The 17,291-nt window shown below is 43.3% G+C and overlaps 1 protein-coding gene across 1 annotated transcript in view; it reads left to right on the top strand.

The window, feature by feature from the left end:
• Positions 1–17,291, top strand: part of NOXRED1 (NADP-dependent oxidoreductase domain containing 1) — a 23,289-nt gene that overhangs the window by 1,766 nt on the left and 4,232 nt on the right. The window contains exons 3-6 of the mRNA XM_010844388.1: positions 3,849–3,980; positions 7,737–7,917; positions 8,679–8,827; positions 10,226–10,448. Of these exons, the coding sequence (XP_010842690.1) occupies positions 3,849–3,980; positions 7,737–7,917; positions 8,679–8,827; positions 10,226–10,448 (685 nt within the window). The remainder of the gene's footprint in view (positions 1–3,848; positions 3,981–7,736; positions 7,918–8,678; positions 8,828–10,225; positions 10,449–17,291) is intronic.

Raw genomic sequence — 17,291 nt, 5'->3', positions numbered from 1 at the left:
CTTGCAGTCCAAGGGACTCTCAAGAGTCTTCTCCAACACCACAGTTTAAAAGCATCAATTCTTCGGCGCTCAGCCTTCTTCACAGTCCAACTCTCACATCCATACATGACCACAGGAAAAACCATAGCCTTGACTAGACGAACCTTTGTTGGCAAAGTAATGTCTCTGCTTTTGAATATGCTATCTAGGTTGGTCATAACTTTTCTTCCAAGGAGTAAGCGTCTTTTAATTTCATGGCTGCAGTCACCATCTGTAGTGATTTTGGAGCCCAGAAAAATAAAGTCTGACACTGTTTCCACTGTTTCCCCATCTATTTACCATGAAGTGGTGGGACCGGATGCCGTGATCTTCGTTTTCTGAATGTTGAGCTTTAATAAGCCAACTTTTTCACTCTCCACTTTCACTTTCATCAAGAGACTTTTGAGTTCCTCTTCACTTTCTGCCATAAGGGTGGTGTCATCTGCATAGCTGAGGTTATTGATATTTCTCCCAGCAATCTTGATTCCAGCTTGTGTTTCTTCCAGTCCAGCGTTTCTCATGATGTACTCTGCATATAAGTTAAATAAACAGGGTGACAATATACAGCCTTGACGAACTCCTTTTCCTATTTGGAACCAGTGTGTTGTTCCATGTCCACTTCTAACTGTTGCTTCCTGACCTGCATACAAATTTCTCAAGAGGCAGATCAGGTGGTCTGGTATTCCCATCTCTTTCAGAATTTTCCACAGTTTATTGTGATCCACACAGTCAAAGGCTTTGGCATAGTCAATAAAGCAGAAATAGATGTTTTTCTGGAACTCTTTTGCTTTTTCTGTGATCCAGCGGATGTTGGCAATTTGATCTCTGGTTCCTCTGCCTTTTCTAAAACCAGCTTGAATATCAGGAAGTTCACGGTTCACATATTGCTGAAGCCTGGCTTGGAGAATTTTGAGCATTACTTTACTAGCGTGTGAGATGAGTCCAATTGTGCAGTAGTTTGAGCATTCTTTGGCATTGCCTTTCTTTGGGATTGGAATGAAAACTGACCTTTTCCAGTCCTGTGGCCACTGCTGAGTCTTCCAAATTTGCTGGCATATTGAGTGCAGCACTTTCACAGTATCATCTTTCAGGTTTTGGAGTAGCTCAACTGGAATTCCATCACCTCCACTAGCTTTGTTCATAGTGATGCTTTCTAAGGCCCACTTGACTTCACATTCCAGGATGTCTGGCTCTAGGTCAGTGATCACACCATCGTGATTATCTGGGTCGTGAAGATCTTTTCTGTACAGTTCTTCTGTGTATTCTTGCCATCTCTTCTTAATATCTTCTGCTTCTGTTAGGTCCATACCATTTCTGTCCTTTATCGAGCTCATCTTTGCATGAAATGTTCCTTTGGTATCTCTGATTTTCTTGAAGAGATCCCTAGTCTTTCCCATTCTGTTGTTTTCCTCTATTTCTTTGCATTGATCGCTGAAGAAGGGTTTCTGATAGGGAAGCATAAACCTGTGGGCTGCCTCCAAAGACGTGTGATGAGAAACCAACATGGGAAACTCTCAGGAGGCACCTTCTATTTGGAAGGATTAGGCACAGTGGGAAAACGCTCTCCTTTTAACCAAAAGAGAAGCCTCACATAGAATGTGGCTTGTCATGCTTAGATGGAAGCTCCAGAGTGTAAAGACTCCATTTTTCACAGAAATACAGAACAACTATAAGTGAAGTGAAAGTCGCTCAGTCATGTCTGACTCTCTGCAACCCCATGGACTACACAGTCCATGGAATTCTCCAGGCCAGAATACTGGAGTGGGTAGCCTTTCCCTTCTCCAGGGGATCTTCCCAACCCAGGGATTGAACCCAGGTCTCCTGCATCGCAGACAGATTCTTTACCAGCTGAGCCACCAGGGAAGCCCCCAAATACTGGAGTGCATAGCTTATCCCTTCTCCAGCGGATCTTCCCAACCCGGGAATCGAACCAGGGTCTCCTGCATTGCAGGTGGATTCTTCACCAGCTGAGCTACCAGGGAAGCCCCACAGATATCAAGATCATCCTATAACAACATAAAATGATGCCTATGTGTTCAGGGGTCAGACCTTGTTCATCTTGGGCCAAGGAAACACATCCAGAACCAACAGTGAGTGAATCTCCAGAAAGAGTGGCCTCAAATCCTTGATCCTCCCTTTCTCCAGTCTGTTTTCCCGTATAAACCATTTTCTTTGATAAATCATCACATTGGAGGAAAAGCTAAGTTACGTGATTTCCTGGGTGTGTGCAGAACTGAAATAGCAAACCAGGAAGAGGAGGTGTATGGTAGGAGAGGAGTGCACTTGTCCTGGTGGAGATGGAAATGGACCACTGTCCACGCAGGAAACAGTGGAAGGACTGGCTCCCTGTGTTCCGGGATAAGGTATGATGGTGGCTGTTCACAGTGATGGTCCTGCGGCAAATAGTTAACAGTCAGACCTTGTGTTTAAGAAGGCAAGGAAATGCACAATACATGTAACCAAAAAAGAGTTCATTTAAGAAGGTTTTAAACAAGCGCTGATCTTTTGAAAGGGGTATGCTTTACTCTTTGGAAAACTCACTCAGGAGGAACATTTCATTCCATCCAGAGAAGCTGGGTCATTGTTGTTGTGGTTTAGTCATTAGGTCTAGTCCGACTCTGCGACCCCGTGGACTGTAAACCACCAGGCTCTTCTGTGCATGGGATTTCCCAGGCAAGAATACTGGAGTGGGTTGCCATTTCCTTCCCCAGGGAATCTTCCCAACGCAGGGACTGAACCTGCATCTCCTGCATTGGTAGGTAGATTCTTTACCGACTAAGCCACCAGGGAAGCCTGAAGCTGGGTCAGTGGCACATAGTTGGAATGCTTCTCTCTGAAGGACTTAAGGTGGTGCAGCAGACTGCATTTGAGGAAGTTAAAGCAGAGAAAGTCAGAGATTGACAGTCAAGAAGGGCTAAGGGCGTGCATGTCTTTTTAAAAAAATTATTTAAATTGGAGGATAATTATTTTGCAATATTATGGTGCTTTTTGCCATACATTAACATGGATCCGTCATGGGTGCACATGTGTCCCCCCATCCTGAACGCCCCTCCCACCTCCCTCCCCACCCCAGCCCTCTGGGTTGTCCCAGAGTACTGGCTTTGAGTGCCCTGCTTCATGCATCGAATTTGCACTGGTCATCTGTTTTAACTATGGTAATATACATGTTTCAATGCTAGTCTCTCAAATCATCCCACCCTCCCCTTCTCCCACACAGTCCAAAAGTCTGTTCTTTACATCTGTGTCTCTTTTGCTGCCTTGTATATAAGATCCTCGTTACCATCTTTCTAAATTCCATATATATATATGTGTGTTAATACACTGTACTGGTATTTCTCTTTCTGACTTATTTCACTCTATAATAGGCTCCAGTTTCACCCATCTCACTAAAACTGACTCAAATACATTCTTTCTCATAGATGAGTAATATTCTATTGTATATATGTACCACATATCTGCCGATATGTAATATTCTATTGTATATATGTACCACCATCTGCCGATGGACATCTAGGTTGCTTCTGTGTCCTAGCTATTGGAAACAGTGCAGTAATAAATGCTGGGGTACATGTGTCTCTTTAAAAACAGTGGTTAGATGCCACGAAGTAGGTGGCAATGCCCTAACCGTATGCATGTTGTCAGGCCCAAGAGTCTCTTCCATCCTTGTCAAGGGGAGTGCTAACCTTCTCTCCTTTCATACAACACACGTGCATGTCTTAATATTTGTGTGTGTCTGTGTTCATTCTCCAGAGAATCATTCGCCAGAAAATTAGTACTGGAGAAGCGAACCTCTAAATGTCACTTGACTGGGTTGCGTGAAGAAACTCAAGATGACGATGCATTAAAGGTGGGCATCATCGGAGGCGGCCACCTTGGGAAGCAGCTGGCACACACGCTGCTCCAGTTCATCCCCATCCCTGCTGAGAATCTGCGGATCTCCACTCGGAGGCCAGAGACCCTGGGTGAGGAGCACTGGGCAGGCCATTTGGAAAGGGGCCCTCGAAAGAGGAATCCTTGCATACAGCTGGCCGAGTTCTCAGCTTGCTAGCCCTGAGAAAAGCTGGAAAGTGTTTTTTTTTTTAATTTCAATACTTAATTTGGCTGCACTGGGTCTTAGCTGCGGCACTTGGGATCTTTAATCTTCATTGTGGCATTCAGGATCTTTTTTCAGTCTCGGCATGTGGGGTCTAGTTCTCCAACCAGGGATGGAACCTGGGCCCCCTGCATTGGGAGCACAGAGTCTTAGCCTCTGGACTACCAGGGAAGTCCCAGAAAGATTTTTTTTTAAAACTTGTTCCCTAAAGCGCCTTTCTTTTCCACCTAAATATTTATATCCATCTCTTCTCCCTGCGCCCTGTGGCCAGATATCTTTCTGGGTCTTTGATTCAGAGATGCTTTCCAAACAGAATTCAAATCTTCTAACTGGACCAGTTAGAGTCCAAGTGGTTTACTGCTTCCAAACATTTGGCCTTGTTTTTTAAAAACACCATTTACGGGGGACTTCTCTGGCTTTCTAGTGGTTAGGACTCCATGCTTCCACTCCAAGGAGCATGGGTTCGATCCCTGGTTGGGGAGCTAAGATCCTGCATGCCATGTGGTAGAGTCAAAAAAATAATAATACCACGTACTGAAAAAATTTTTTTTAATGTTTTGCAGTGATTCCATTTATTAACCTCTGGTGGTAGAAATCAGAACAGTGAGTGCTTCTGGGGAGACTGAGAAGAGGCCCCAGGGAACTTTCTGGGCAGATGTAGACATTCTGTTTCTTGAGAAAGGTGCACGTTCCTTGGATGTCTGCATTTGTCAAAAAGAATCAAACTATTTACTTCAAATCTGTGTGATGCACTGTGTGCAAATTATATTTCAATAATTTAAAACATGTAAAATAATACATGCGTGTTATAAAAAATTTAGAAAATTACTCTATAGGAAAGTAAATAATAACTACCTATAATTTCCTTATCAGGTTATCATTGCTTTTCCATTTTTTCTTCTGATTATATCAGATTATACCAGTAGCTAAAACTATGCAAAGCTTTTTGTATCCTGCTTTTAAAAACAGTTAATGGATCATTTGCATATTATTTGACATTCTTGAAAATCATGATTTTAAGGTTGTACAGTATTCCTAAAGTATGACTTAAGGTAATTTATGTAACTGTGCCTTACTGAGTAGGACTTCCTGATTCATAATTTTTTTTTTAATTGCTAGGTCAAAGAACAGATACAGCTTTATTGAGATACACTTTGTATATAATAAATTGTACATTTTGAAAGTGTATAGTTTGAGGGACTTCCCTGCTGTTTCAGTGGCTGAGACTCCATGCTCCCAAGATAAGGGGCCTGGGTCTATCCCTGGTCAGGGAACTAGACCCCAAATGCCGCAACTAAAGATCCCACATGTCGCAACTAAGACCCGGCGCAGCCAAATAAATAAATATTTTAAAAAATATTTTTAAGTGTACAGTCTGATGTTTTGACACCTGTATGCTCCTATGAAAGCATCAACACAGTCAAGTCATGAACCTCTCCACCTCCCTGCAGGTCCCACTCAGGAAACCACTGATCTGATTTTTGTCACTACCAGTTAGTTTACATTCCGTAGAATTTTGTACAAATGGAATCATACAGTTTGTACTTTTTCTTTGCTCTAAATTAGTTTTAATTATTTTTTTAATTGAAGTATAGTTGATTTATAAGGTGTTGTTTTCAGATGTACAATAAAGTGATTTAGTTATACATCATGTAAGTATGTATGTTCTTTTTCAGATTCTTTTCCCACATAGGTGATTACAAAATATTGAGTGTAATTCTCTGTGCTATACAGTAGGTTTCTTTTTTCTTAATAGTTTTATTTATTTATTTTATGGCTGCACTGGGTCTTTGCTGCTGTGAGGGTTTTTCTCTAGCTGCAGTGAATGGGGGCTATTCTCTAGTTGCGATGTGTGGGCTAGCTCATTGCGGTGGCTTCTCTTGTTGCAGAGTACGGACATTTGGGCGTGTGGGCTTCAGTAGTTTGTGGGCCTGAGAGCACAGGCTCAACAGTTGCGGCTCATGGGCTTAGCTGCTCCGTGGCATTTGGGATCCTCCCCAACCAGGGATCGAACTCGTGTCTCCTACGTTGGCCGATGGATTCTTTACCACTAAGCCACCTGGGAAACCCCTCAGGTCACATAAGTACAATCAAATGATTAGCTACCAAGGAGTGGCTTTAGCAAGGACGTGAGTTATTATGTTTCTCTCTGTGTTTATAAATATCTTGTTGACATTAAATTGTGTACACTTTACTGAAACTACAAGCAGAGTTTCCCAAACTACTCCTGTCCTCTTCCCTCTTCCACTCTCTCAGTCACTTTCTCTCTCTCCACCAGTTCAAGCCAGTTAAGCTGTTTAACTGTGTCCCAGTCACACAATTCTGTTTTATAAAGAGCATGTTTTATTTTGCTTTGGTTGCTTGTCTTTACCTGATCAGGGACCAAACCCACACCCCTGCAATGGAAGCCCAGAGTCCTAACTACTGGACTGCCAGGAAATTCCCAGTCACGTGATTCTCGAAGCTTCAGCTTTCACTTCTGTAATATAGGGATATATAGTTTATAGGGAAATATTATATCCCTATAATAGAGGGATAATACTGGCCTCTGCCTCATAAGGTTCTTGTGAGGATTCCCCATTGGGGGTTTAGTCACTAATTCATGTCCGACTCTTTATGACCCCATGGACTATACCTCTCAGGCTCCTCTGTCCATGGGATTTCCCAGGCAAGAATACTGGAGTGGGTTGCCATTTCCTTCTCCAGAGGATCTTCCTGACTCAGGGATCAAAACCAAGTCTCCTGCATTGCTGGTGATTCCTTACCAACTGAACCACCAGGGAAGCCAAGGATTCCCTCAATAATGTGTCTCAAGTACTTCATACATCACCTGATACATGGTAAAGTCAGTAAACTGGAGCAGAAGGCTTTGTTCAGACTTTTCTCTTTCTAAAAAAAAAAAATCTGAAAAATTCTAGCATTTGGTTTAAACATGAGGTCAGGATGAATTATCTAACAATCTCGAGCACAGCTGTGGTGGCATCAGCTGTCGTAGTCGTGGGGCCAGGGCTTTGCTGTGTGGCTTTTAGAAGCCATAAGGGAATTTCTTCTGATTTATGTGGTGACAAGTGTGTATACGTGCTAGGTCACTTCAGTTGTATCCAACTCTTTGCGACCCTTTGGACCATAGCCTGCCAGACTCCTCTGTCCATGGGATTCTCCAGGCAAGAATACTGGAGTGGGTTGCCATGCCCTCCTCCAGGGAATCTTCCTGACCCAGGGATCGAACTGGTATCTCTTACGTCTCCTGCATTGGCAGACAGGTTCTTTACCACTAGCGCCACCTAGGAAGCCACACCTGGTGACAAGACTTGAGATAAAATAGTTGCCACCCTCTCCCCAAAGTTGGGGGCTTCTCTAGAGGCTCAATTGGTAAAGGATCTGCCTGCAATGCAGAAGACCCAAATTCAATCCCTGGATCAGGACGATCCCCTGGAGGAGGAAATGGCAATCTACTCCAGTACTCTTGCCTGGAGAATTCCATGGACAGAAGAGCCGGGCAAGCTACAGTCCATGAGATCGCAAAGAGTCAGACAGGACTACAATTTTCACTTTACCCAAAGTTGATGTTGACTCCGAAGTCTTCTGTATTGTGATCTATCTGACTTCTTTTATTCCCTCCCAGATGAATTCAAGAAACTGGGAATCCAGTGTTTTTACCAGAACGCTTCTCTGGTGGGATGGGCCAATGTGGTATTCCTCTGCTGCCTGCCATCTCAGCTGCCTAATATCTGCGTAGAAATTCAAACCCGGCTTGGGAAAGACTGCATTGTGTACAGCTTTGTCTCTGCCATCCCAGTATCCAGGTATCTTGTTAGGGTGAGCACAGGGCTGGCAGGACCTCTCTGTCACCTCATGTCCACCCCCGCCCCTACCTCTTGGAGTTGACCATTCCCAGTCATGAGGTGGAAGCATCTTCATCAGCAGAAGGGCCCAAGCCAGCCTTTGAAATTGTGTCCTCCCCTTTTTTCCATCAACACCACTTGCGGGTGGGGCATTTTCTTTGATGTGCAAATGTTTAGAGCAGAAACAGAGCATTGTTTCCACCTACTTGGGGCTTCCCTTGTGGCTTTGCTGGTAAAGAATCCACTTGCAGTGCAGGAGACCTGGGTTCGATCCCTGGGTTGGGAAGATCCCCTGGAGAAGGGAAAGGCTACCCACTCCAGGATTCTGGCCTGGAGAATTCCATGGACTGTATATATAGTCCACAGGGTCACAAAGAGTCGGACACAACTGAGCAACTTTCACTTTCACCTACCTGAAGTTGACTCGTGTTCCCTTGTATCCGGGTCAACAGCATGAAAATTGATGGAGAGCATGTGTCAGATACCCTTTTGGTACATCTAGTGCTGGGCCCAGCGCCTGGCTCGTGGTAACTTTCAATAAGTGTATCTGAGGAGGATGGGTGAACCGTCCGGCTAAGAGGTTGTCCCACACCTGCATTTGCCTCTGGGCTGTGCTGTGCAGGGGACTGTGTGGTTGGGGCTGGATGTGCCCTCCGTGGATCACGTGCTGGTTCATTCCAGTCCTGGCTCTGCACTCCCTGCCTTGATTGCTTTACTTGCAGGTTGAAACTCCTACTGAATCACACTAACATCTTGAGGCCCCAGTATCAGTGTGCTGAAGATCTTGCCCACATCTGGGGGGCCAGTGAGATCACCGCTGCTCTCCAAGACCCCGTGATTCTTCAGGCTACCTGCCCCTACAGTCCTGCTGGTAAGGGCTCACTATATTTTTGGCACTTTTGAAAATTACCTTCCTCTTGACCTGTTGCTGTCTTATTAAACCCTGGTGTGGTTGTGCTGAGGGTGTGTGGGGGGGGGAAGAACATGCTAGATGCTAGATGGCATTCTCAGCTACTTAGGTTTTATATGGGAACAACTTTGGTGGCAAAAAGCAGCCTTTTTAGGGACTTCCCTTGTCAGTCTAGTGGTTAAGAATTTGCCATCCAAAGCAGGGGGTTCAGGTTTGACCCCTGGTTGGGGAGCTAAAATCCCACATGCCTCGTGGCCAAAAAAACCAAAATATAAAAAAACAGAAGCAGGGCTTCCCTGGTGGCTCAGTGGTTCCACCTACCAATGTAGGAGATGCGGGCTTGGTCCCTGATCCGGGAAGATCCCTCATGCTGCAAAGCAGCTAAGCCCTTGTGCCATAACTATTGAACCAGTGCTCTAGAGCCCCAGAGCCAAAACCACTGAAGCCTGAATGCCCTGGAGCCCACGCTCTGCAGCCAGAGAGGCCACTGCAGCGAAAGGCCCGTATATTACAACTAGGGAGTAGCCCCCGTCTGCAGCAACTAGAGAAAAGCCCGCGCAGCAGTGAAGACCCAGCGCAGCCAAAGATAAAATAAATACTTAAAAATGTATATGAAAACTGAAAGCCGCTCAGTTGTGTCCGATTCTTTGTGACCCCATGGACTATATAGTCCATGAAATTCTCCAGGCCAGAATCCTGGAGTGGGTAGCCGTTCCCTTCTCCAGGGGATCTTCCCAACCCAGGGATCGAACCCAGATCTCCTGCATTGCAGGCGGATTCTTCACCAGCTGAGCCACAGGTGTGTATGTGTGTGTGTATATATATATATATGTGTGTATATATATATATATATGTATATATAAACAGAAGCAATATTGTAATAAATTCAGCAAAGACTTTAAAAAATGATCCACATTTTTTAAAAATCTAAAAAAAAATTTTTTTAAAAAGCAGCCTTTTTAAAGGAAAAGTTGAGAAGTGTGATTAATCAGACCTTCTAAGGATGAGTTGGAAACAACTAGAGAGGAGAGCCTGTTTAAACAAAAGAATGCAGCCTCTGGGACCAAATGGCTTTTCCTTACTGTAATCTTGCAGTGCGCCTTATTGCAAGAACCATTCCAGAGATTTCCCAAGATGCATCTGTCATTAGCAATGTCTACATTAACCTATCTGTAGGTAGGGTTAACACATGACGTGTTATAAAGGGCACACCCAGGGCTCTTGGTCTGGTAAAGAAGTTTACATAACCAAACTGTCTTGGACAGAAGGTAGCTGTTCACTGTCTGGGGTTTGTCCTCGGTTCCCTGTAGACCTTTTTAGGTGGTGCTCACTGGTGTTTCCTTTCTCACTGATGTTTAGGGGGAATAAGCCTCAACATCAAGTGGCTGGAGGGGATGTTTTATGCACTCTTAAACTTCTGCACAGCAAAGGACATGCCGCACCCCCAAGTGCTGCAGCATCTGAGCGAGCTGTTCTCCTCCCAGCACCTCAAGGCCTGTAGGGAGGACGAAGCATCACCCCTACAATTTCAAGCCCAAGATTTTGTCAGTCAGATCTATGCCAAGAACCTGTCTCAGAGACGGTAGAGTATCAGACGGTGGCCATTCGAACTTCTCCCACACTGTTGTCTTAGCAGATGTTTTTTTATTTTTCCTTTCATGTTCTTTTAAAAATTCATAAAAATAATACATTCTTAGGAAAAAAAATCCAACTAGTGGAGAAATGAGAGCCCTCTTTTGCCCCCACCCCAATCCCTTTTTATAGACCACCTCTAATCGCTTTTGTCTCTTCACCTTATGTATTTACAAACATATATGTATATTAGCATTATAGTATAATGTGTATGCATATCTGTATCTATATGTACATTTTAGAAACATGGGGACTATACTCACTATGTCATAGGTATCGCTCTGTGTTAGTACAATAATATCTACTTCATTCACGAGCATGGTGTAGGCATCTGCTGGATACATTTCTTTTTTTTTAATTCATTTATTTTTAATTGGAGGATAATTGGTTTACAATATCGTGTTGGTTTCTGCCATACATCAGCATGACTCAGCCCTAGGTATACATATGTCCTGGTGGATATGTTTCTTTAACTGTATTTATTCATTCTGTTTCCTCTTGATGGCGTTGTACCCCGGCCCCACATTTTGCATAAAGGAACTGCTTTGAACATTTTTATCCTTAAACTTTGCACACTTGTACCAGTAGAATTTCTGGGTCAGAGGTTATATATATTTTATGTTTGACAGATATTCCTAAATTACCTATCAAAAACATGATGCTTACTTATATTTCCAGCAATAGTGTACGAGAGTGCCATTTCACTATAGTTTCATAATTATTAGATCATTCTTATTAATCTTTAATAATCTAATGGGGACAAATGGTTGCCCTTGTTACCAGAGACTTCCATGTCACTAAATCCACCGGATACTTTTATCTTTTTATTTAAAAGAATAGATACAATTTTTTTAGAGCAAGTTTAAGTTTACAGAAATATTGAGCGGACGGTTCCCATAGAGCACCTGCCTCCTGACCTGTTTTTCCCTACAACCCCCTCGCGTTCACATGCCAAGTTATTATTCCTAAAGTCCAGAGTTCATGGGATTCATGATTTTCTTGTTAGTCGTGGTAAAATACACAGAACATAGAATTTACCATTCTTTTTTAAAAGTGTTTATTTATTTTGGCCACACCTCACTCACAGCCTTTGGGATCTTAGTTGTCCGACCAGGTACTGAACCTGAGCCACCTATAGTAGGAACGTGGTCACGGGACACTTCTAAATCCTTTTCTTTCCTGGCTATTTAACATAGCATCCTTCCTGAAGCGATTGCGTCTCTTAGTCTTCCTGATATACTCACATGCCCTTCGTTTTCTTCCTGTCCCTTTATCCTGCCTTTCCAGGTCCTCTTCTGCCCCATCCTTAAATCTGGGAGTTTTCAGGGCTCTGTCGAAGCCTTCTTTTCTCATTCTACACTTTGTTCTTGGGTGGTCTTTTCCACTGTGGAGACTTAGGTTGCCATCTTTACTCTGCCAGCACAGGACTCCATATGCCTAGCCTAGATGTCAGTTCTTCATACCCACCATCTCCACTCAAACTCCATGTGTCTAAAAGCATCCCTGCTCGCATGCCTGCTCTTTCAGTGTTTCTGTCTAATTACACGCTCCTTGGAAGAGTTGTTCAACCCAAAACCTGGAAGAAATCCTTGATTGTCCCCCTCCCCTGCTCCCCCCCACCTTTTTTTTTTGGCTGTGCTGGGTCTTCGCTATGGCATGTAAGCTTCTCAAGTTGCATTGCATGGACTCAGTTGCCCTGCAGCATAGGGGTCTTAGTTCCCTGACCAGGGATCAAACCGCGTCCCCTGCATTGGAAGGTGGCTTCTTAACCACTGGACCACCAGGAAAGCCTCTTATGTTTTGTATTCTAATTAATCACTAGTGACCTGTGACACACTTTCAGTTTGGGCATCTTCCCCCCCCTTTTCCTAGGACTCCCTTTGCCTCTCTCATGTTGGATCTTTTCCTGGACCCTGTCTTCCTCTGGCTTCATCTACTTCTTCATTGTGATGGGATATGTTTTCCTGTACTAGCTTCTTCCATAAAGGCTGTGTGGTAATTTTTAAGGACTATGTATGACAATGTTTTTATTTTACACTAATATTTTATTGAAAACACAGCCAAGGTGTAGAATCTAGGTTAGAAATAATTTCCCTCAGAATTTTGAAGGCAGCGCTCCATTGTCTTTCAGCTTTTAGAGTTGCTGTTCAGAGGTAGAGGGCCATTCTAATTCTTCAGGCCATGCTTGGTCTGAAACCTGTTTGTTTTCTCTCTGGAAGCTTATAGTATCTTTTGATCTCAGCATCCTGAAATTTTATTATGTGTCATGATGTAAAGTGAAGTGAAGTCGCTCAGTTGTGTCCGACCCTCAGCAACCCCATGGACTGCAGCCCACCAGGCTCCCCTGTCCATGGGATTCTCCAGGCAAGAACACTGGAGTGGGTTGCCATTTCCTTCTCCAATGCATGAAAGTGAAAAGTGAAAGGGAAGTCGCTCAGTCGTGTCCGACTCTTCGAGACCCCATGGACTGCAGCCCACCAGGCTCCTCCGTCCATGGGATTTTCCAGGCAAGAGTACTGGAGTGGGGTGCCATTGCCTTCATGATGTAGGTCTATTATGATTCACTGGATTGGACGCTTGGTGGGCCTCTCCCTTTTTTTCCCTTAACTTAAAAAAAAAGAATTGTACAATATAACATATACACAGAAAAAGTACGTATTCCATAAATTCATGAATATACAGTTTAATGAATTATTGTAAAGCAAATATACATGTGATTGCCACCTATAAAAGAAACAGACTATTCAATGGTCATTTTCAATCTGCATGTGAAGTTCTCCAATTTTCTCCAATTATGCTTTGATAATTTCCTCCCATTCCCTGTTTCCTCTTTTCTTCCTTCTGAATATTTTATAAGCCCAATATTGGATCTGCTGGGCTGATCTTTTGATTTTCTTAAGTTCTCCTATTTTCAGTATTTTTGTCTTTTTTCTCTGCTTTCTGAGAGATTGCGTCAACTATCTTGTTTTTGTTTCTGCTATTGTATTTAGAACATATTTTCATTTTCAAATATTTCTGTAGTCTCCAAATATTCCTTTATTGTGTAGCATCCTGTTGTCATCTTCCTATGCAGTACCATGTCTTATCCTTTGAGAATGTAAATGATAGCGTTTTTTTAATCCTCTGAGAAGTCTGTTTCCTTTGGAATTTTTTTGATCATTTGTTATGCTCTCCATCATTCATTTTAGAGATTTTCTTTCAAGTATATGGAAAACCTTGACTTCCTGCTCATATTTAAGATCCTGATTACTGAAAAGTTGCTTGGAAACTCTGTGTTTGCTACCATGGTCTCTACTGTAGAGTGATTTGATCAGCTTTTCCTTCAGTTCAGTTCAGTTCAGTCACTCAGTCGTGTCCAACTGACTCTTTGCGACCCCATGGACTGCAGTTCACCAGGCTTCCCTGTCCATCACCAACTCCTGGAGCTTACTCAAACTCATGTCCATTGAGTTGGTGATGCCATCCAACCATCTCATACTCTGTGTCCCCTTCTCCTCTTGCCTTCAGTCATTCCCAGAATCAGGGTCCTTTCAAATGAGTCAGTTCTTTGCATCAGGTGGCCAAAGTATTGGAGTTTCAGCTTCAGTATCCGTGCTTCCAATGAATATTCAGGACTGATTTCCTTTAGGATGGACTGGCTGGATCTCCTTGCTGTTCAAGGGACTCTCAAGAGTCTTCTCCAACATCACAGTTCAAAATTCTTCAGCGCTCAGCTTTCTTCACAGTCCAACTCTCACATCCATACATGACTACTGGAAAAACCATAGCCTGGACTAGATGGACCTTTGCTGGCAAAGTAATGTCTCTGCTTTTTAATATGTTATCTAGGTTGGTCATAACTTTTCTTCCAAGGAGCAAGTGTCTTTTAATTTCATGGCTGCAGTCACCATCTGCAGTGATTTTGGAGCCCCCCCACAAAAAAGTCTGTCACTGTTTCCATTGTTTCCCCATCTATTTGCCATAAAGTGATGGTACCAGATGCCATGATCTTAGTTTTCTGACTGTTGAGTTTTAAGCCAACTTTTTCACTCTCCTCTTTCACTTTCATCAAGAGGCTCTTTAGTTCTTCACTTTCTGCCATAAGGGTGGTGTCATCTGCATATCTGAGGTTCTTGATATTTCTCCCGGCAATCTTGATTCCAGCTTGTGCTTCATCCAGCCCAGCATTTCTCATGATGTAATCTGCATATAAGTTAAATAAGCAGGGTGACAATATACAGCCTTGACATACTCCTTTTCCTATTTGGAAACAGTCTGTTGTCCCATGTCCAGTTCTAACTGTTGCTTCCTGACCTGCATACAGATTTCTCAAGAGGCAGGTCAGGTGGTCTGGTATTCCCATCTTTTTCAGAATTTTCCACAGTTTATTGTGATCCACACAGTCAAAGGCTTTGGCATAGTCAATAAAGCAGAAATAGATGTGTTTCTGGAACTCTCTCGCTTTTTTGATGATCCAATGGATGTTGGCAACTTGATCTCTGGTTCCTCTGCCTTTTCTAAAACCAGCTTGAACATCTGGAAGTTCATGGTTCATGTACTGTTGAAACCTGGCTTGGAGAATTTTGAGCATTACTATACTAGCGTGTGAGATGAGTGCAATTGTGTAGTAGTTTGAGCAATCTTTGGCATTGCCTTTCTTTGGTATTGGAATGAAAACTGACTTTTTCCAGTCCTGTGGCCACTGCTGAGTTTTCCAAATTTGCTGGCATATTGAGTGCAGCACTTTCACAGCATATCTTCCAGGATTTGAAATAGCTCAACTGGAATTCAATCACCTCCAGTAGCTTTGTTTGTAGTGATGCTTCCTAAGGCCCACTTGACTTTGCATTCCAGGATGTCTGGCTTTAGGTGAGTGATCACACCATTGTGATTATCTAGGTCGTGATTATCTTTTTTGTATAGTTCTTCTGTGTATCCTTGCCACCTCTTCTTAATATCTTCTGCTTCTTTTAGGTCCATATCATTTCTGTCCTTTATTGAGCCCATCTTTGCATGAAACGTTCCCTTGGTATTCTCTAATTTTCTTGAAGAGATCTCTAGTCTTTCCCATTCTATTGTTTTCCTATATTTCTTTGCACTGATCACTGAGGAAGGCTTTCTTATCTCTCTTTGCTATTCTTTGGAACTCTGCATTCAAATGGGTATATCTTTCCTTTTCTCTTTTGCCTTTCCCTTCTCTTCTTTTTTCAGCTGTTTGTAAGGCCTCTTCAGACAACCATTTTGCCTTTTTGCATTTCTTTTTCTTGGGGATGGTCTTGATCCCTGTCTCCTGTACAATGTCATGAACCTCCGTCCATAGTTCTTCAGGCACTCTGTCTATCAGATCTAATCCTTTGAATCTTTTTGTCACTTTCACTGTATAATCATAAGGGATTTGATTTAGGTCATACCTGAATGGTCTAGTGGTTTTCCCTACTTTCTTCAATTTCAGTCTGAATTTGGCAATAAGGAGTTCATGATCTGAGCCATAGTCAGCTCCTGGTCTTGGTTTTGCTGACTTAAAACAAGAGCTTCTAGAGCTCTTCTTAGAGCTTCTCCATCTTTGGCTGCAAAGAATATAATCAATCTGATTTCAGTATTGACCATCTGGTGATGTCCATGTGTAGAGTCTTCTCTTGTGTTGTTGGAACAGGGTATTTGCTATGACCAGTGTGTTCTCTTGGCAAAACTCTATTAGCCTTTGCCCTGCTTCATTCTGTACTGCAAGGCCAAATTTGCCTGTTACTCCAGGTATCTCTTGACTTCCTACTTTTGCATTCCAGTCCCCTATAATGAAAAGGACATCTCTTTTGGGACTTCCCTGGTGGCTCAGATGGTAAAGCATCTGTCTACAATGCAGGAGACCCGGGTTCAATCCCTGGGTTGGGAAGATCCCCTGGAGAAGGAAATGGCAATCCACTCCAGTACTATTGCCTGGAAAATCCCATGGACAGAGGAACCTGGTAGGCTACAGTCCATGGGGTTGCAAAGAGTCAGACACGACTGAGCGACTTTGCGGGCAGCGAGCTCCGCCCCTGGCAAAGGTCATGAGGAAGGAGGCCTGGCATACGAAAAGGCGGGATCAAGCCTCAGGAGTCTCCCTGGAAATTCTCGAGCAATCTACCCCCAAAACCAGAGTCTGCCTACTTTCTGCTTTGTGCTTTCACCTACACCTCTGACTTTACGAGGGGCTGTCCCCCACTACCTCTCTGAAAAAAGAGTTAGCTTACAGCTCCAGTTAATTCCTGGGTGTGACAGTGTTTCAACCTACAAACTCCCTTGGAAGTCCTCTAGCCTGCCTGAATAGGTTTTTCCGGCCACATGTGATTGCTCAGAGCCTCCAAACTGAGAGGCATGAGATGTTCTAAACTGTCTAAATACAGATTCCTTTGAGCAGTTAAAAGATTGATTAGAAATTGTATTGGTGAAGGGATTTTCACTTGTTGGGCCAATGTTTGCTGCTAAGTCTCCATATCCCCTACCTGCTGTGTCCCTGGCAGTGTATTGATTAATATAATTGGTGTAAATAGTAGCTTTAATGTTTGTAACCTGGGACCCTTGAGTTAATTCTTTTTCTTGTTATAGCCCACCACACCTTTGCTCTGTAGGAATGCAACTTTATCTAATGCTTTTGGAGGGTGGCTCCTGACCAACCACCTTTAGAGAAAAATAAGTTTTCTGAAGAAAAGGTCTTAAAATGTTAACAGGCCTCCGGGCCAGAAGATGATGCAAATCACCTAAACTTTTGCATATGATAAGTTTGCAGGAAGAAAGCCTGGCTTACTGCATGACTCTACCCCTTCCCCCATTATCC

The sequence above is a fragment of the Bison bison genome, unplaced genomic scaffold, assembly GCF_000754665.1.
Source record: "Bison bison bison isolate TAMUID 2011002044 unplaced genomic scaffold, Bison_UMD1.0 scf7180017864201, whole genome shotgun sequence".
NCBI lineage: Eukaryota > Metazoa > Chordata > Mammalia > Artiodactyla > Bovidae > Bison > Bison bison.
This window is presented reverse-complemented; position numbering and strand designations above follow the sequence as displayed.